At 44.0% G+C, this 20,346-nt stretch overlaps 1 protein-coding gene across 7 annotated transcripts in view; it reads right to left on the bottom strand.

The window, feature by feature from the left end:
* The window catches only part of TULP4 (TUB like protein 4), a 286,724-nt gene that overhangs the window by 63,888 nt on the left and 202,490 nt on the right, over positions 1-20,346 (bottom strand). For all 7 annotated transcript variants that reach the window (XM_032161426.2, XM_058435633.1, XM_032161373.2 and 4 more), the window contains one exon: positions 19,086-19,247. In XM_032161426.2, coding sequence (XP_032017317.1) covers positions 19,086-19,247 — 162 coding nt within the window. The remainder of the gene's footprint in view (positions 1-19,085; positions 19,248-20,346) is intronic.

Genomic DNA, 20,346 nt, shown 5'->3' with positions numbered 1-20,346 from the left:
TTTTACTTCACTGAGAATAATAATGATATTAATGTATTAATTTATAACTAATTTAAGGATGTAGTAATGGTATTAAAATATTAAGTACTTACTTTGCACTAAACACTATGCTGAAAGCTCTGCCTCATTAACTGTCAAAACCATGAGTTAGGCGCTAGTTTTGCTGGGGTGGCCCAGGTGGGCTTTTGCTACCACAGTGTGCTGAGGGCTGCTCCTCAGATACCTTCCTTGGCTTCACCCATCTCAGAGCACATACTCAGGAGCATGCTGGGTAATACAGACAGGTACATGGCCAGAGCTAAAGAACAATCTGGGTAGAGGAAGGCTGGATGCTCCCCTCCATGACAACAGCAAAGGAGCACCTCACAGCTGCTAAACATCCCCCCTGCCGCCACCAACTGACCAACAGTACTAGTGGTGCCACCAGTGGGACATCCTGAGAGGAATCTTGGGGCCTGGGCAGCAGGACCTCCACCAAGGTGCATCACATTGCATTATCTTCTGCTTTGTGTGATAGTCTCTGCAGTTTCTGCATTGGTTGCCATTAAAAACTTTACATCTTTTGTGTCTAATAGGATGTGTCTATCTGTCAGTATCTCATTGCAACAATCATGCAAGTTATCTCCACTTTACAAACACACAAGCAACTTAAGAGAGGCCAAGTAGGCTGACAAAGGCATTAAGTGATCAAGCCAAGGCTGTCTGACTAGAAAGCCTAGAATTTACCCAAAGGGAGAGCTGGTTAAGGCTTTTTCAATTTTTGCTTCTTTTTGCTTGAGACTTTAATGTGAAGCTCCTTGGGGACAGAGACAGTCCATAGCTATATCCCTGGCACCTAACAGAGCTTTGTGTACAATGCAGGCACTCAATAAATATTTATTGCTAAATGAATGCATTAAAGTCAGTGACAAGCAAAAGGCAATTTTAGGATATAAATACTCATGACTAAGAGACTGCCTGCAGAGAGTTCACAGAATTCACAGTTATTTTAGAATAAGTTGTTCATCAAATACTCCTTTAAATACGATCTATATTTTAATGAATGAACACTAAAAAAGGCTAAAACAATTTGCCTCCAGACGTAGCAATTAATTCATTACTATATGCTGTTTTCAGGAAAGACATAACTACTAGGAACACCATGAAATTCATTTTAGAAAAAGGTGAAATTTTAGCTGTCAACAAAAAAAATTAGTATCTGATAGCATGTCTACAAAGCCTTCATGTGACACAGGTGTAGGGATCAAGACACCGGAGCAGGCCGGGCGCGGTGGCTCACGCTTGTAATCCCAGCACTTTGGGAGGCCGAGGCGGGCGGATCACGAGGTCAGGAGATCGAGACCACGGTGAAACCCCGTCTCTACTAAAAATACAAAAAAATTAGCCGGGCGTAGTGGCGGGCGCCTGTAGTCCCAGCTACTCGGAGAGGCTGAGGCAGGAGAATGGCGTGAACCCGGGAGGTGGAGCTTGCAGTGAGCCGGGATCGCGCCACTGCACTCCAGCCTGGGCGACAGAGCGAGACTCCGTCTCAAAAAAAAAAAAAAAAAAAAAAAAAAAAAAAAAAAAGACACCGGAGCATGGGTCACAGACCTGCTGAAGTCCTGGAAGAGGCAGATGTTTAATGTGCTTGGTGAGCAATTTTCAATGACAATAAATATGAAACATGACTTCTTATAACTTTAACTGAGCTGTACCCATTGCCACATTTATCACTGTTCTCAACCCTTTACTCTGGGACTGTGTGATTTCTGTCTGACCCCTAGCTACACTATAAACTTTTGAGACGATGGACTGTTATGGACTGAATGTTTATGAGCTCCTCGCCTCCCCAGTTTATGCTGATGGTATCTGGAGGTAAGGTCTTTGGGGGATAATTCGGTTTAGACAAGGTCGTGAGGGTGAGGCACCCACGATAGGATTAGTGCCCATATAAGAAGAGTATGAGAGACCCCAGCTTGCAAGCGCTCTTGCTACCCCCAAGCACTGAGGAAAGGCCATGTGAGGACCCAGGGAGAACGCAAGCCAGGGGTCAGCCTCCACCAGGAACCAAATTGGCTGGCACTTTGATCGGAGGCCGGCCAGCCTCCAGAATTGTGAGAAATCAATGTCTGTTGTTTAAACCCCTTGGTCTGTGGTATTTTATTATAGCAGCCCAAGCTGAGACCTGAACCACATCAGCTTTGCTCAACAGTACCTCCCTAGGCCCTGTCACGATGTACAACACACAGGAGTATTTGCAAAAGGGAGGAAATGCCTCTGCATTGAAAGGTCTTTTGAATTAATACTCATTTTTCCATTTTAGAGAAGGACAGATGAAAGAACATACATATAATTCTTGAATAAGGACTGATTAAGTTTTCAGAGTTTAGTATCACACTAAAGAAAAACAGAACAAAAAGGGCAAGCCCCAAATCCACTACCATTAATGAATGGCAACTACAGTTCCCACAGGAAGACAAAAACACTATTAAGATTGGAAAAAATGGGAAACGCAGCACTGACAGTTTAGTTGTCAAGCAGTGATGGAAGAAGTTACTCTGTTTTGGAACAAGTATGTCACAGATTACTGAAGAACAGTGACACAACATGAAATCAGATTTTTAAAAATCTCTTCCATTACAAGTTCTTTTAATGCCTAATCACTTTTAATGAGATAAAGCTTATGTGAGCAAAGGACTTCAGAAGAACAAGATTGAGAGCCTAATAATAATGAATACACACATGGCAAGTGCATCAATCTCTGCTGCTTCTGCTCCCTAATGTTGGTCAAGTAATGAATGTGTTCTGAGTGGGCTGGTGCTCCTGTTTCTAGAATTCTCCGTGCTAGTGCTCCCCAGGCTTGGCTCTAGGCCCTCTTCTCTCTAGGAAACCACAATCATGCCTGTAGCCTCAAGGATCCCATTCATAGCTGACTCCCTGCCCAGGCCTCTGTCCTGAGTCCCAGACTCTCACATCCAACTGCATTCCTGCCACCTCCCCAAGATGTGCCAAAGGCCCTCAGTGTCAACATGTCTAAGATGAAACGCATGATTGCATCCTTTCCTGAGCAACACACACACAACCAGACCCCATCAAGCAAGGACTGAGGCTTGTGCTTTATCTCCAGTGTCTAGTACATCAGCTGGTTCACGGCAGGTGCTCAGACATCACGTGTGAAGGCTTCTGGGCCCCACCACACAGAATTCATCTTGCTCTAACCATGGCCCCCACAGCATTCTGAGCTTGGTTCTGGTTTTGCGTGCCTGTCTCCCAGTAAACCACAAGCATCTCAAGGGCAGGTCTGCACTCCCAGGTTCTCATTCACTCAGTGACTCAATGAATATAAATAAATTTCTGTCCAAATCTTTGCCCAAGTTTTCCTACAAATGAAGGAGCAATCTCCTTCCATTCTTCTTTATAAACCAATTCTCAAATCCTCCCATAAAACTACCCCCTAAAAACACTTCCAAGGATGAATCATGTACATTTCTGTCCCATATTTTCCTGTTGTTTCCTGTGACGAACTGTAGGCTTCAGGTATGGGCAAGGCCAATGCTTCCTCTGTAATGCATATACCAGGACCAAATAAGCAGTAGAGACATACAGGTCAAGTCATACCAGTTCAATGGCTGCCTTGCTGGGTTTGGTTTACTTTGCAGCCTTGTATATACTTACTGCAGGGCAGTTTCTAATAGCAACACAGCCAGGCACCATGGCTCACACCTGTAATCCCAGCACTTTGCGAATCTGAGATGGGAGGATCACTTGAAGCCAGGAGTTTGAAACCAGCCTGGTCAACAAGGTGAGACCCTGTCCTCTACAAAAAAACAAAAAAATGTATCAGGCCATGGTGGTGAGCACCTGTAGTCCTAGCTCCTGGGGAGGCTGAGGCAGGAGGATCACTGCAGCCCAGGAGTTGGAGGCTGCAGTGAGCCATGACTGCACCAATGCACTCCAGCTTGGGTGACTGAGCGAAACTCTGACACACACACATACACACATACACAAAGCAATGCAATAATGATATCCACATATAATCTCTTTATTTCAATGTACTCCATTCTAAACTATTTTTAGATGCAATTATTTAAAAATAAACACAATTATTATCAATAGTTTAAAATAAACCAAGCCACAACCAAAGGAGGAGAAGAGAGGATATAAAATCATTCAAAAGATTGCTATTTTGGAAGCTGTAGTATCTCATCAGTACCTTTATCTTTGGACCCTACACATCTAAATTGTTGAATAAAACCATGTTAGGAAATGTCAACTTCAATAATACATGCTTCCAAAAATGTTCACTCTTTTGTAACAGAGTTTAATTTGTAGTATTGGAACTAGTTCCTGAAGGAGGTGACTTTTTCCCACTTATTTGCTTTTATGATTGAAGGCTGGGGGAATACATTAAAAAAATGATTACAAATCACCCCTAGTGACCTTAGCACCTCTGGTGGCACGCATGTGTAGCTGCAGATAGAGAAATGAAAAAACAGCCATGATGCCCCTCCTTTTCTTTGGAAGGAACTCGTTTTGTTCTGAGATGCGGCAAAAGTAAAAAAAAAAAAATTCTTTTTTTTTTTTTTTTTGAGACAGTCTCGCTCTGTCGCCCAGGCTGGAGTACAGTGGTGCAATCTCGGCTGACTGCAACCTCCGCCTCCCAGGTTCACGCCACTCTCCTGCCTCAGCCTCCCAAATAGCTGGGACTACAGGCTTGCGCCACCACGCCTGGCTAGTTTTTTGTATTTTTTAGTAGAGACAGGGTTTCACCGTGTTAGCCAGAATGGTCTCAATCTCCTGACCTCGTGATCCGCCCGCCTCAGCTCCCCAAAGTGCTGGGATTACAGGCGTGAGCCACCGCACCCAGCCAAAAAATTTTTTAAGACCTCCCTGTTGGGTTTCAGAATACTGGCCTTCAGATGTGCTTCAAGGCCAGACTTGAATATTTTGCAACTAAATAAATAGTCACTGAAATTAGACAGTTGTAAATGACAGAACTGCTCAATTGATTAACAGAATATTTCCTGTTTTTTTTTTTTTTTTAAAGATGAAATGTAATTTCACAGTTGACTATAACAATCACTCCTAAATCTGTATCTTCAGGCTAAACATGTAATTTGGAAGTCATCTCATCTCTTCACTGAAGGAAAGACCACTTGTAAACTAACCCATTAAGATGAGAGACTCTCCCATGTCTAAAGATTTTCAGAGAAGGAGATATTCTGCCTCAGGCCTCAAATTTAATGTTAAATGATTCCCATTACCAGAATATTCTTCTCCAAATCTTTCAGGCTCCATTTTTAAGTTTATTCACCCTTCTAAGACATACCCATATATCAATTTCTAGGAGTAGAGAGTAGTCTGACTACAGAACCAATATAAAAATGCATTTACGGCCAGGCATGGTAGCTCATGCCTGTAATCCCAGCACTTTGGGAGGCCAAGACGGGCAGATCATTTGAGGTCAGGAGTTCAAAACCAGCCTGGCCAACATGGTGAAACCCCATCTCTACTAAAAATACAAAAATTGTCTGGGTGCAGTGCCTCAAGTCTATAATCCCAGCACTTTGGGAGGCCAAGGCAGGCGGATCACAAGATCAGGAGATCGAGACCATCCTGACCAACACGGTGAAACCCGGTCTCTACTAAAAACACAAAAATTAGCTGGGCGTGGTGGTGCGTGCCTGTAGTCCCAGCTACTCGGGAGGCTGAGGCAGGAGAATCGCCTGAACCCAGGAGGTGGAGGTTGTAGTGAGCCAAGATTGCGCCACTACATTCCAGTCTGGTGACAGAGCGAGACTCCATCTCAAAAAAAAAAAAAAAAAAAAAAAAGCCAAGGATGGTGGTGGACGCCTGTAATCCCAGCTACTTGGTTGGGAGGCTGAGGCAGGAGAATTGCTTGAGCCCAGGAGGTGGAGGTTGCAGTGAGCAAAGATTGCGCCATTGCACTCTAGGGGAGCCTGGGGGACAAGAGCAAAACTCCGTTCAAAAAAAAAAAAAAAAAAAGCATTTAACTGGAATAGCTCCAGAACAGCACACAAGTAACAGAAAACACATTACCTCTGGTCAGCTTGGGGATAGAAGGAGGGGCCTTTTCATCATATGTCCTGTGGAACACTTAGTATTTTATACCATGTGAATATACCATTAAAAATACATTTAAATATACACTGAATGAGGAAGAAAGGCACGCTTCAGGAATATAGCCCTATATCGGCTCTTTGAAGTAAGGCATAACTGCCCAGGGCAGCCACTCACCAAGAGGCCTGGGAAGGTGCATGTGTATTTTAATCAGAAGACCGCAAGTGACGCTGGAATCTGCTTGGCCTGTTGGTGTGTAGTCAGAGCCTGTTGGGGAAACATCCTATCCTTTGCAAAGAATCGGGCCTGGGGGTCAGCTAGTGGGGCTCGTCCTACTTTGAGTCCTAGTGCCATAGTAAGGTTCATCATTCTGCCTCCCAAGTGTCAGCTTGAAATCCCTTCCCATTTCAAAATTTTACAACTCTTCAAAACACATTGAAATATATTTCTAAACATGATGAAAATAGTAATTTCTTCCCATGGCTACTGATAAACTTCTCAACAAATGAGCTGAGAGGAAAGGATTTGCTGATCTGTGCTACCAGTGGCAGCTGGGGAATAGTGGTGTGAGCAGACCCAACAGCACTTGTGACCGGTGCCAAAGACAAGCCAAGCTGGACCTGAGTTAATGCAGGAAGGACAAAATTTAATCCATAATAACTGCTGCAGCAAGGAGAATGAGGGAGGAGGAGAGAGGCATAGGCAGTAGTCAGGGAAGCAGAAATAACTGAAAAGCAGGAAGGGGGCTGTCAACTCGATTAGGCTCTCTGGCTTTACTAACTGGAGCTTAACAAAATTAGGCCCCCTACTCTCTCACAAAGCCTGGGAGATGGGCCCTATCAAACAGTTGATTCTCCTGGCAGCCTCTCTCTCAGGCAGGAACGTAAGAGAGCTGGAGGAGTCATCCTCGGGACACAGCCTTGAGTTGTTAGAAACGATGCCAGTGTTTGCTCCAGGGTGTGTGTGTGGGAAGGGAAGATGGTGTGGATGAAACCATTTATGTCCAAGAATCTGCAGTATTTAGAGGCCAAGGTTGAGGTCCAGCTGAGAAGAGGGCCCAGAGAGGCCTGACCAGAAGGAGCGAGCCTTTGTCCTGGTGGTGAACACATGTGAAACAATACATCTCACCCCTCCTAACACATATAAGGACGTATTCAATGCCAAGGGTAGGGGCTGTAGAGCAGCAATGCCATGTGGAACCCTAGGAAGATCAATTTTGTAGTTCACCATCTGGCTAAACGCTGGCATTTAGGCAAGATCCTTGTGTCAAAACCAAGGCCATCATCACGCTGTGGTATTGATAAAGATATATGAAGAAAATCTAACATTGCATTAACAAAAAACTGACTTTAAGAAGGTGTATGTGGCAAGAGCCAGTGTATATTAATAAATTCCTCTCATCTTTTATTCTTAACCTAATGTTTTTTTTAGGTGGAGTTTTACTCTTGTCACCAGTGCAGTGGTGTGATCTCGGCTCACTGTAACCTCTGCCTTTGGGTTCAAGCGATTCTCCTACCTCAGCCTCCCGACTAGCTGGGATTACAGCCGTGCGCCATCGTGCCCGGGTAATTTTGTATTTTAATAGATACGGGGTTTCACCACGTTGGCTGGGCTGGTCTCAAACTCCTGACGTCAGGTGATCCACTGCCTCAGCCTCCCAAAGTGCTGAGATTACAGGCATGAGCCACTGCGCCTGGCTTATTCAATGTAAATCTCAAGAAAGATTTTTATTTAGCGTATTTTATAATTCATCAATACTGAGTGCTCTATCTGGTGATTCATCGCCTGAGTCCAGAGATAACAAAGGGCGACTTAATTTCTAGACATCTTACCTGTCGTGTCAGTCAACCAAAACACTGACAAAATGAAAAAGTACAAACGTAGTAGCTGCACCTGTTTCTGCTAAAGAAATATATTTCATTCTACAAAGTGCTCAACAGAATTTCTCAAATACACGCAAAAAGAAATAACTAAAAACGAACCAGTATCAATCGTTGGATAAAGATAGCCCTGAAGGGTGGGAGGCTGTCTCCCAACTTCTTTCTTGAGCAATTCATTCTCCTAACTGTGATTCCTGTGCTCCTTGCTGATTTTGACAAGAACCATTTCTATATATGTTTAGTTCAGGGCTTAAAATAAAGATGGGCTTTCCTTGTGTGGTATTCACACTACTAAAAAGTCATGGGCAGATCTGATGGGAAAGAAGAAAAACGATCACTCTTTGCGTTGGCTTAGACTAAATCTCATTGCAAAGTTGAGTCCTCAGGAGCTACGAGCAGCAGCTCCACTCTTACCAGCCCTTTAACCTACTTACAGCACACTCACCAGTCACCAGCAAGGGTTTCCAGTGTAGGAGCTGACCACTGAGGTTTTACTTTAGTAGGTTTGTGGATTTTTTTTTTTTTTTTTTTTTTTGAGACAGGGACTCACTCTGTCATCCAAGCTGGAGTGCAGTGACACAATCATGGCTCACTGTGGTCTCAACCTCCCCAGTAGCTAAGACTATATATGCGTGCCCCCACACCCAGATAATTTTTGTATTTTTTGTAGAGACAAAGCTTTGCCATGTTGCTGGTCTTGAACTCCTGGACTCCAGTGATCCTCCCACCTCGGTCTCCCAAAGTGCTGGAATTAGAGGTGTGAGCCACCGCGCCAGGTCAGATTTATTTTTTTAAAAAAAGAAACACTCTAGGCTGGGCACGGTGGCTCATGCCTGTAATCCCAGCACTTTGGGAGGCCGAGGCGGGCAGATCACGAGGTCAGATCAAGACCATCCTGGCTAACACAGTGAAACCCTGTCTCTACTAAAAATACAAAAAATTAGCTGGGCATAGTGGCGGGCACCTGTAGTCCCAGCTACTTGGGAGGCTGAGGCAGGAGAATGAAGTGAACCTGGGAGGCGGAGCTTGCAGTGAGCCGAGATCACACCACTGCACTCCAGCCTGGGCGACAGAGTGAGACTCTGTCTCAAAAAAAAAAAAAGAAACACTTGAGTACAAGAGCTTGCATGAGAGAGATTACCATGTTCTTTTCTTGTATTGAGCACAGTGACTTTTAAGTCTTTGCAGGGAAACTAAAATCTATGCAGTGCCTATAATCATGATCTTAAAAGACCAGGTGCATCAGGATTCAAAACCAGCAGGCTCCTGGAAGGAGGTGAGAGCTGCTCTTTGAGCAAGTGAGAGCTGCTCTGGATGGGTGGAGGGAGACAGTTGCTCTGGGAGGAGCTGAGAACTGCTTAGGGAGGAAGAGAGAGCTGCTCTGTGCCCTGTGTAGGAGTGAGAGCTGCTCTGGGAGGGCAGCTGTTGAGGCTGAATTCTGCTTACAGCCAGCCTTAAAGTGACAGCAGAGGAAAATGTTTTCTTAGGGCAAATAGAAAGCTCCTTGCAAATAATGAATTGTGACGTTTTGCTTTTGTGAAGTTTGACTTTTTTCTATCAAAGAATAGACCTCTTCTATGTGTTAGTTGATATTTATACATCAAATATCAGTAAATTACTTTTTTTTTTTTTTTTGAGACGGAGTCTTGCTCTGTCACCAGGCTGGAATGCAGTGGCGCAATCTCGGCTCACTGCAACTTCCGCCTCCCGGGTTCAAGCGATTCTCTTGCCTCAGCCTCCTGAGTAGCTGGGACTACAGGCGCATGCCACCACACCCTGCTAATTTTTTGTATTTTTAGTAGAGACAGGGTTTCACCGTGTTAGCCAGGATGGTCTCGATCTCCTGACCTCGTAATTCCCCTGCCTCGGCCTCCCTAAGTGCTGGGATTACAGGCATGAGCCACTGTGCCGGGATTACAGGCATGAGACACTGTGCCCAACCTGTAAATTACTTTTCATTATAAATCTGTGGGCCGGGTGCAGTTTTGGGAGGCCTAGGTGGGCAGATCACCTGAAGTCAGGAGTTCAAGACCAGCCTGGCCAACATGGTGAAACCCTGTCTCTACTAAAAATACAAAAATTAGCCAGGTATGGTGGTGCGTGCCTGTAATCCCAGCTACTCAGGAGGCTGAGGTAGGAGAATCACTTGAACCCAGGAGATGGAGGTTGCAGTGAGCCGAGATCACGCCACTGCACTCTAGCCTGGGCGACAGAGCAAGACTCTGTCTCAAACAAACAAACAAACTGTGGTGTTATTAGCTGAGAAAGCAAAGGGTTATACTGCTGTTTTAAAGTTCCCTTTATACATCCTTTCCTTTCTGACTATGCAAGACAAAGGAAGCCCTCAGCAGGAACACATGCCTCTCTGGTGCTGCAGATGCGCTCCTCCAGAGCCATGAGCAGAGCCAGCCCCAAACTACATGCTTCAATCCAACAAGAACCTCCCTCCAAGTAAGGAACAGATGAGGTGTGATAATGGCACTGTGGTTATGGAAGGAAATGCCACGTTTTGAGGAGATTTACACTAAAGTATGTACTGGTGAAATGATATGCTATCTGGGATTCGCTTTAAATACAGCAAAGAAGAAGAAAAAGAAAGGGATAAAAAAGCAAATATAAAATATGTGGATTCCTTATTTTTCATATGTTACTGAAAATTTTCATTATCAAATTAAAAAATTATATAATTAAAAATCCCTACAGAATCATTTTTTTTTTATGATTTTTACAGATAGGGTTTCACTATGTCGCCCAGGCTGAAGTGCGGTGGCTATTCACAGGTGCAATCCCACTCCTGATCAGCACGGGAGTTTTAACCTGTTTTAATAGGAGTTTCTGACTTGAGCCGGCTCACCCGTCATTAGACAATCTGGTGGTCCCCTGCACCCAGGAAGTAAACTGTATTGTAGACACCTGAATGACATAGCAAACCACAGCCCAGAACTCCTGGGCTCAAGAGATCCTCCCACCTTAGCCTCCTGAGTAGCTGGAACTACAGGCACATGCCACCATGCCCAGCCAGAATCATTTATTACTTGGATACTTTGGGGAGTTAGGAAATCTCCTGGAGTTCTAAACTGTACTTCAGTCATGACTTTATCTTTTAAAAGTGAATGAATTATTCTTTTCAACTGACCAATGTTTTAACGTTTACCTGCATATGAGTATCTGTAACAGTTCATTTTTCATCCCTTAATATCTCTGAAAAGACATCTGCATACTAATTATTTTTTTAAATATTATTTTTATTTTATTTGAGACCGGGTCTTGCTCTGTTCCCCAGGCTGGAGTGCAATGAGCGATCACAGCTCACTGCAGCCTCAACCTCCCAGGCTCAAGCAATCCTTTCGCCTCAGCCTCCTGAGTAGCTGGGGCCATTGGAATGTGCCATGCACCTGGCTAGTTTTAAATTTTTTGTAGAGATGGGGTCTTGCTACATTACCCTGGTTGGTCTTGAACTCTTGGCCTCAAGCAATTCTCCTGCTCTGGCCTCCCAAAGTGCTAAGATTACAGGCATGATTTTAAGCCTGATCTAAAATTTATTTTTAAACTATTTGAAACAAATGAATTAAAAATTCTGTACTAAAATATTCTTTTAAATAATCCTGTTACACTATCTACTCAAGTCCTGATTCCACTCTGCTCCAAATAGCAAATAAAGGTCATATTTCTTGCAAAACATGTATATGAAAAAGCCTTCATCTCACAGATGTCCCAGAGGTGCACAGGCATTCAGTGACTGTTACTGCTTCTCCCCCTAAATGATCTGACAGTGCTTAGCTGCTGTGAAGACACAGTGGCCTCAGGGACATGATCACACTAGCACACAACAGATCACACAGGGTGCAAAACCTCCTTAGCAGATGAGAAGGGACTTGGGACCTACCTTTTGTATCCCAAAGCAAAAAGGATAAACCTTCCCACTTTCTAGGTTTAAAAAACACAAAACTAAATACAACCAGCACTGAGGCTAGAGAATAAAATGCAACCTACTAGTACTGCATGTGCCAAGACCTGAAAAGCTAAACGTTTTACCATGGTGACTATTTAATACTTATCAGCCCAGACTCTTTCTACTTTATTTGAAATCATGCTTTAAAAGCGTCTAAGAAAATACTGGATTTAAGACTCCGTCCTTTGTAGGGACGTGGACGAAACTGGAAAACATCATTCTCAGTAAACTATCGCAAGGACAAAAAACCAAACACCGCATGTTCTCACTCATAGGTGGGAATTGAACAATGAGAACTCATTGACACAGGAAGGGGAACATCAGGTGGGGGGAGGGGGGAGGGACAGCATTAGGAGATATACCTAATGCTAAATGACGAGTTAATGGGTGCAGGAAATCAACATGGCACATGGATACATATGTCCCTCCTTTTAAAAAGGTTTAGTATTTATAAAGAAGTATTACCTCTACTCCCGGAAAACTAAAATCTGGATATTGCTAGCAAAAACATGTATGAGGTGAAGAATTCTCATTTCAAAAACAACTGCCTTCTAAATAAGGGCAATTTCTATAGAATATTCTTTAAATAGGGAGATTCCTGTAGGTGGGTAGTTAAAATATAATCATGTTTTCAAAAACTCACTTTACCTACATTCTTTCATCCACTATATAAAGTGAAGTATACCTGTACCTGTATTTCAGGAGAACCATTAACCTCCCTTCAAGTGATACATTCTGGTCAAGTTACGTGAAACCTTAAATACTTTCAGTTAAGCTGGTTTGAGCATAATCATCTATAAACTTTAAGTATAAATAGTCTCAGATAGAAACATAGGAAGTGGAATCAACAGGACCTGGTGACTAAGTGAAGGTTGGAGGTACAGAAAAAGAGAGTCCAGGCTGCTCACACCTGTAGTCCCAGCACTTTAGGAGGCTAAGGCGGGTGGATCACTTGAGGTTAGGAGTTCAAGACCAGCCTAGCCAACCCCGTCTTTACTAAAAATACAAAAATTAGCCAGGCATGGTAGTGCATGCCTGTGTGGTCCCAGCTACTTGGGAGGGTGAGGCACAAGAATCATTTGAACCCGGGAGGTGGATGTTGCAGTGAGCCGAGATCGTGCCACTGGGCGACAGAGCGAGACTCTGCCTCAAAATAATAATAATAATAATAATAATAATAATAATAATAAAGAGTCCCAGTTTAGGGGATAAAGGATTCCCAGCTGAGGGCACAAACGATGAGCAATTCCCAGTTTAGGGCATAAATGATGAGCAAGACAGGAGTGCAGCTGAGGGGCCGGAGGGAGGAGAGGCGGGGTGGAGAGGATGCTAAGTTCAGACCACAGTGGACTTGAGCAACGTCTACGTCTATCCGGAGTTGCTCTGCAAGCATGGTGGTGGTGGTGACGGCGATGGTGTGGCAATGTGAAGGACAAGAGCGATGAGCGTGGGATAGGTGTGGGGAGCCAGCAGTGAACAGATGGGAGCTGATGCAGCTGTGGCAATGGAAGAAATCACCCAAAGGATGGAAAAAAGGGAAGAGGTCTGAGGTTGGAACCTAGGAAAGCGGACCGAGTTGGATGGAAAGGCATGCCATGAAGAGCTGGGGAGGGAGATGACAGGCATGGGAGGAGGAGGCGAGATCCAGCTGGGAGAGGCACTGCCAGAAAGAACGTGCCTGGATGTGCTGACAGGGTCCAGAAGACGCCAACCAAGGTAGCCAAGCAGAGGATGGAAGCACCAGGCTGCCAAGGAGACCGCATCTGAGGCCAAGAGCCCAGAGAGAAGTATGCTCTGTGGCTCCTGGGGCAAGAAACAGGAACCACTGACTGGGGAGGGAAGCTGCAAATGCCTGGAAGACATACACAAGATACGCATCTTTGCTTGACCCAGGACAGGGGGCTACCCTGACTGTGGGAGGAAATGGGAGTCACTAACTTCCAGAAGCTTTAACGCCTTGAAATTGTCTTAAGATGATTTAAAAAATGGTTCATGCACCCATATTATGTATGTGCCTCATTGCAGGAGCTCTCTGGAGATGGGGTATCAGAGATGACACAGGGACAAAGCCACAGCCTGGGAAGAGTTCTGGGCAGAGCCCGTTGTCTCCCACAGCAGAGAAATGTGTGGGGCTGCTTCTTGGAGCTCCCCCAGACGGGCAGGAACAAGGACAGAGTCTTCTTCCCATGCCATTTTATGTATGTGGTAACTTTCATTCAGAAGTTACCACAAAATTCTTCCACATTTAAACTGGAGTCTCAAATTGAAGTTCGGGGCTGTTCTTTTGACCTTTCCTCAGTGGCCTGAGTCACATCAGCTGGTCACCGCCCTAGGAGGACCACACTCAGCCTGGAAATGCTATCAGCATGTCTACCTTTTTCATGGAAACACAGCTCAGGTTCTCACTGCATTCTCTAGTTGAAAGGCTTTCCAAGTGAATTGACAGTTAGCTAAGATCCAAAACATGCTGGAAGAATATTTCAAAATGTCAACGTCTCAAATAACTTTCACATATCAAGGGGCAAGGTATTCTCCTAAACCGAGGAGAACAAAGACAATGAAACATTCGCTCTGGCAGACCCTGCTGTGATGCTGGGTGTTTCCAGAACTGCAAAAGCTTCACTGCTGCAGCATTACTCTGGATCAACTTAGGACCCAGATATTTTTCCCAGTCATACTTACATTTATTTGATATTTTCTCTTTGTGTCATTCTGGTTTGCTCCCAAGCCCTATAAGACCTGTTCTATTTATAAATATATCCCAAATTTATCAAGCTGAGTTTAAATCACTATTTCTTCTGTAACTTTTATATTCTCCAAAATATTTTCTATCAGTCTATTATGGACTGAATTGTGTGCCCCAAAACTCATATGTTGAATTTTGTTGAACAAATGTGTTGAACCCCAAATGCGACTATTTTTGGAGATGGGGCCTGTAAAGAGGTAATTACAGTTAAATGAGGTAATATGGGTGGAAACCTAATCCAATAGGACTGGTGTCCTTACAGGAAGAGGAAGAGACACCGGAAATGTGGGTGCACAGAGAAAAGTCCACGTGAGAACACAATAAGAAGGCAGGTGTCTGTAAGCCAAGGAGACACACCTCAGGAGAAATGAGACCTGCCAACACCTTGATCTTGGACTTCCAGCCTCCAGAACTGTGAGAAATACCATTTCTGTTGTTGAAACCGCCCAGTCTGTGATATTCTGTCACGGCAGCCCAAGCAAACTAATACAGAGTCCTCACCCGCTAAATAAATTCCAGGTAGGATTACATTCCCTTCTTGCAATTTAATGGAAGACAAATTTCAGCCTGAAGTAAAATACATCCTTTGAACAAATTAGCTGTTTAAGTGTAGATGACATTAACAACATGCTGTGAAAAATAACTTTTTTTTGAGACAGAGTTGCCCTCTTGTTACCCAGGCTGGAGTGCAATGGCGCCATCTCGGTTCACTGCAATGCCTCCTGGGTTCAAGTAATTCCCCCGCCTCAGCCTCTGGAGTAGCTGGGACTACAGGCACGTGCCACCATGCCCGGCTAATTTTTTGTATTTTTAGTAGACGGGGTTTCACCATATTAGCCAGGATGGTCTCGATCTCCTAACCTCGTGATCCACCTGCCTCGGCCTCCCAAAGTGTTGAGATTACAGGCGTGAGCCACTGCGCCTGGCAACTTTTGTTTTTACAAAGGTTCCATCAAACTCAGCAACCCTCAGACTAGGATGAGACATTATACACTTTTTAGTGTGGTTCAGAGTAAAGAATATGTTACCTTTAAAGTATTCTTGCCAAAATTGTTTACTCCAACTCTAGTCTAGACTTCACTTCCAGTTTATAGGAAATACAAGGGCCGGAAGGAAAATGATGCCATAAGTAAACACGATCAGACAAATCTAGAGTGTGGGGACAGCGTGTAAGGCGGCCACACTGACCTCACGAAAAAGTCAATTTTAAAAAAGGGAAACTGTTCTAGACTAAAAGACTGAAGAGACAGAACAACCAACTGCCGGACATGAATTAAACTGGATCCTGGTTCCAAAAAACCAAAAAAGACTATGAAATACATTCCTGTAACAATTAGGGAAATAAAAAGAGAGCCTAGATACCAGATAATGTCATTGCTAATTTCTTAGGGGTGCCTGTGCAGGTGAAAGGCTTTATTCTCAGGAAACACACGTTGAAATATATAAGGGTGATGTGCCACGATGTCTACCACTTACTTTCAAAAACAAAAACTACAAAAAAGTGGGGAGTGGTGAGGAAAAAGTGCAAATATGGCAAAATGTTTCAGAAGGTTTCTCAACTTTTCTGTACATTTGAACACATTCATAACAGAAAGTTGGCAACATAGCGCACAATACAGGCACACACCACTATGCCCAGCTAATTTTTGTATTTTTAGTACAGACGGGGTTTCACCATGTTGGCCAGGATGGTCTCAATCTCCTGACCTCATGATCCACCCGCCTTGGCCTCCCAAAGTGCTGGGATTACAGGTGTGAGCCACCGTGCCCAGCCACGTACTGCTTATATTTTTTTAAATTGACAGGAAGTAGCCTAAAATCCCACTATAAACCAAAATAGCTCAAGATGTGAAGAAGAGGTTTACTCCTGGAAGCTGTTTTAACTCACATTAAAGGCAGAAAGTTCTCAGGGAAGCAGGAAGAGACTCAGCCGGCTTCCTGCAGCTCTACCTTCATGTCCACCGTTCAGAGCCCCTGAGCTGCAGGGGTGCACTTTCCACATCCAACTCCTGACATTACAGACATTAGGCTGGCGCACAACCTGTCTATGGACTCTTTTTTCATTGATAAAATCAAACCAAGCAAGAGATATGAATGAGTGGTAGAGACGGGAGGAGGAGTATTCCTGCTCTACGTCCCAGTTCAAACAAGACTGAGAGTGCCTGATACACATCTTCTCTGTGGTAAATTTTTCCCAGGGTCCTTATTGCTTCAGTGACCTGCAAATACTTTTTTTTTTTTTTTTAGAGATGGGGTCCTGCTATGTTGCCTAGGCTGGTCTCAAGAACTCCTGGGCTCAAGTGAGCCTCCCACCTCAGCCTCCTGACTAGCTGAGACAACAGGCACCCTGCTGCAACCCTTTTATTTAAAGGCAGTGGGGGCACTTTCCGAGAACAAAATCCCACCTGTTAGTAAAAGCAGTCACCAGGACAGAGGCTGCGGCCATGTGTCCAGTTGCCTGCCACATCAGCTCTTCCCTCACGCCAAGGTCTACAGAGTCAAGGCCAGGCACGCCAGCATGGCCTCCATGCTTCCCATGGCCATTGTACAACTGACTCCTCCAGCCCCAGGAGTCTCCCTTCACGTTCCACAGCAGCAGGAAACCACTCCCTGTGGTACATGCACACCATGGTGTCAATACCCTGGAACTCTGCTTGGGCTGCCTGGAACAACGTACCCCAGATTCAACTTGGGAGTCACAGTCAGCCCTTCCTGGGAAGTCCTCCTCCACATGTTGCCAAGCCACGGCAGTAGATTCTGTGTAAGGAGAGGTCTGTCTCCTCAACAGGTCCAATTGTGCCTCAAAGGCAAGAGCCACATCTCTCTCACTGCTGTATCCCCAGTGGGTCCCCTGCCTGTCCTACATGTGCGCAGTCTGCTGGGGACACTGGCTGGCACCACTCATCAGAGGACCATGAGATGAGCCTCACAGATGGCTCATGGGTTCCATCACTCTAGGCGAGGAAAGAATGTGAAGCCAAGACGTCCACTCCTGGATTTTTAAGGGCTTTCACATCTGTTCCTTCATTTGCTCATTAAAAAGCCCTGGGGATTAGGCAGGAAATAATACATAGTCCTTGTCACACAGGAGAAACTGATACAGGAGAGATCAGGTGCCTTGGGGAAGGTCACTTAATGCAACACACTTCTGAGACTCTGGGGGTAGTAAAAACCCATAAAAATGCAGCTTTATAATAAATGAATCTAAGCATTTCATATAAATACACACAAATACTAAGGGATAATTGGAAGCCTCTGGGGAAAGCAAGGGAAGAAACATGGAGTTGAAAATACCTTTTCATAAATCTCAAAATACCAATTTTGAGAAAAGAAAAAATATTTGTCTTTTTACTTGAAAAATGGAAACATTAAATATATAGTGACTAGAGGAAAGCAATTCAGTTAAAAAAAAGTGGCTCAAAAATGAAAGTTATGGTTCCATATTATACTGCTTGGTTTTTTACCAATAATAAACTTAAATCTCTGGGATAAAACATTCTGGCATTATATGTATTCTGCTATACATGGAAAACACACGTTTTATATTTATAAAGATTTTAACTAGTCAATCCTTATACTTTAAAAATTTTCATTTCATTTTTGAGACAGAGTCTCGCTCTGTCACCCAGGCTGGAGTGCAGTGGCACAATCCTGGCTCACTGCAACCTCTGCCTCCCAGTTCAAGCAATTCTCCTGTCTCAGCCTCCAAGCAGCTGGGATTACAGGCGCCCGCCACCATGCCTGGCTAATTTTTGTATTTTTTTTTTAGTAGAGACGGGGTTTCACCATATTGGTCAGGCTGGTCTCGAACTCCTGACCTTATGTGATCCACCCGCCTCTGCCTCCCAAAGTGTTGGGATTACAGGCGTGAGCCACCGTGCCCAGCCTCCAAAATGAATTATCAATACAGAATTTTGTTATTATGTTATTTTCTCATGAAAGTCAAATAAGCACATTAAAGAAAATTTTGAAATTCAATTTTTAAAAAATGAACCAGAGGCTCATTACTATAAAATAATTGCTTATAATCTTTTGATTCACTTCCCTCCAGCTTTTTCCCATGTGGATGGGCTTTTTTGTTGTCTTACGATGTAGCAATATACCAAACATCCCATTTCCTATCCTGATTTTTTTTTAGCTTAGTATCAACTTAGTTGATATCATATCAACTGCATATTTATGCAGACTTTATTAATAAAATTGTATGAACATTTTATATAATTAAAATGTTAACTTAATGTTACCACATTGGTGGGAAACGTTGTTTCTGCAATTTATGGTTCATTTAAAATTTTTATTTTAATTTTTACCTGGACAGTTTTATTGTTCTTTTCCATTGTGATTCTTAAAGAGGCTTTTGCACCAGCTCCCCCTCTCCTGCCCCTTTCTTCCCTCCCAGCTCCCATGGTTTTAACATCACACACCCACCACATTTCAGAAGTGTTACCTGTTGGTCATCAGGAGTCCATATGCCACACGTAATCTGACTTTCCAAGTTGATTTCGGATGACCAGTGTCTTTGTCCACTGACAGAACCAACCAGGACAAACCCATCTCGATAGGAAATAAGTGCTTGAGTTCCATCATGGCTCCACGTGAAATCACTCACCTTGGGGACATACACAGAAAAGAGTCAATTTGTAATCTGAAAAAGAAAACATTTTATCAAAGTCTAGACATTGTCATTAACTTAGACTTTTGGCTAAGATGGAGATGGCCTTAAAATATAACATATGTTATTTGAAAGCTATAAAAAAATTATTGAGGCCAGCCACAGTGCCTCATGCCTGTAAACCCAGAATGCTGGGAAGCCAAAGTGAGAGGATCACTTGAAGCCAGGAGCTTGAGCCCAGCCTAGACAGAATAGCGAGATACTACCTCTATAAAAAATTTTAAGAATTAGTCGAGGCTGGGTAAGGTGGCTCATGCCTGTAATCCCAGCACTTCCGGAGGCCGAGGCAGGCAGATCACTTGAGGTCAGGAGTTTGAGACCAGCCTGGCTAACATGGTAAAACCCCATCTCTACTAAAAATACAAAAATGAGGTAAGCGTGCTGGCACGTGCCCGTAGTCCTAGCCACTTGGGAGGCAGAGGTGAGAGAATCACTTGAACCTGGGAGAAAGAGGTTGCAGTGAGCCAAGATAGCGCCACTGCACTCCAGCCTGGGCAACAGAGTGAGACTGTGTCTCAAAACAATTAGTCGGGAGCCGTGGCAGACACCTGTGGTCTTAGCTACTCAGGCGGCTGAGGTGGGAGGATTCCTTGAGCCTAGGAGGTTGAGGCCTTAGTGAGCTATCACTGTGCCTCTGTACTCCAGCCTGGGTGACAGAGCAGAGCAAGGCATTGTTTCTAAAGAAATTTTTTTAAGAAAAATGATTGAATCTGACTTCAGGGCATACTGTGCATCAACAGTGTTCTATATGTTTCATGTACATTAATTCATTAAGCCTCAAGTCAATAGTCTGTGGAAGGTATTATTGTTCTCATCTACAAAGAAGACTCAGTCAACACAGCAGGCAAGAGACAGAAACATGAAAAATCCCAGGAATATCTGGCTACAGCGTCCTTCCTTTCAACCACTGTTACACTGCCTCTCACTTATGGTTAAGTAACAGATTCTCCATCAGTGTCTGTTGGTCCCTTACCGAAACAGTAAAGCTCTAAGTTTCTGATTATATTCCCCCTCAGTCTTGCTAACAATACTCCCT

The sequence above is a fragment of the Hylobates moloch genome, unplaced genomic scaffold (assembly GCF_009828535.3).
Source record: "Hylobates moloch isolate HMO894 unplaced genomic scaffold, HMol_V3 SCAFFOLD_2, whole genome shotgun sequence".
NCBI lineage: Eukaryota > Metazoa > Chordata > Mammalia > Primates > Hylobatidae > Hylobates > Hylobates moloch.
Note: the sequence above shows the minus strand (reverse complement) of the source record. Positions and strands in the feature narration are given on the sequence as shown.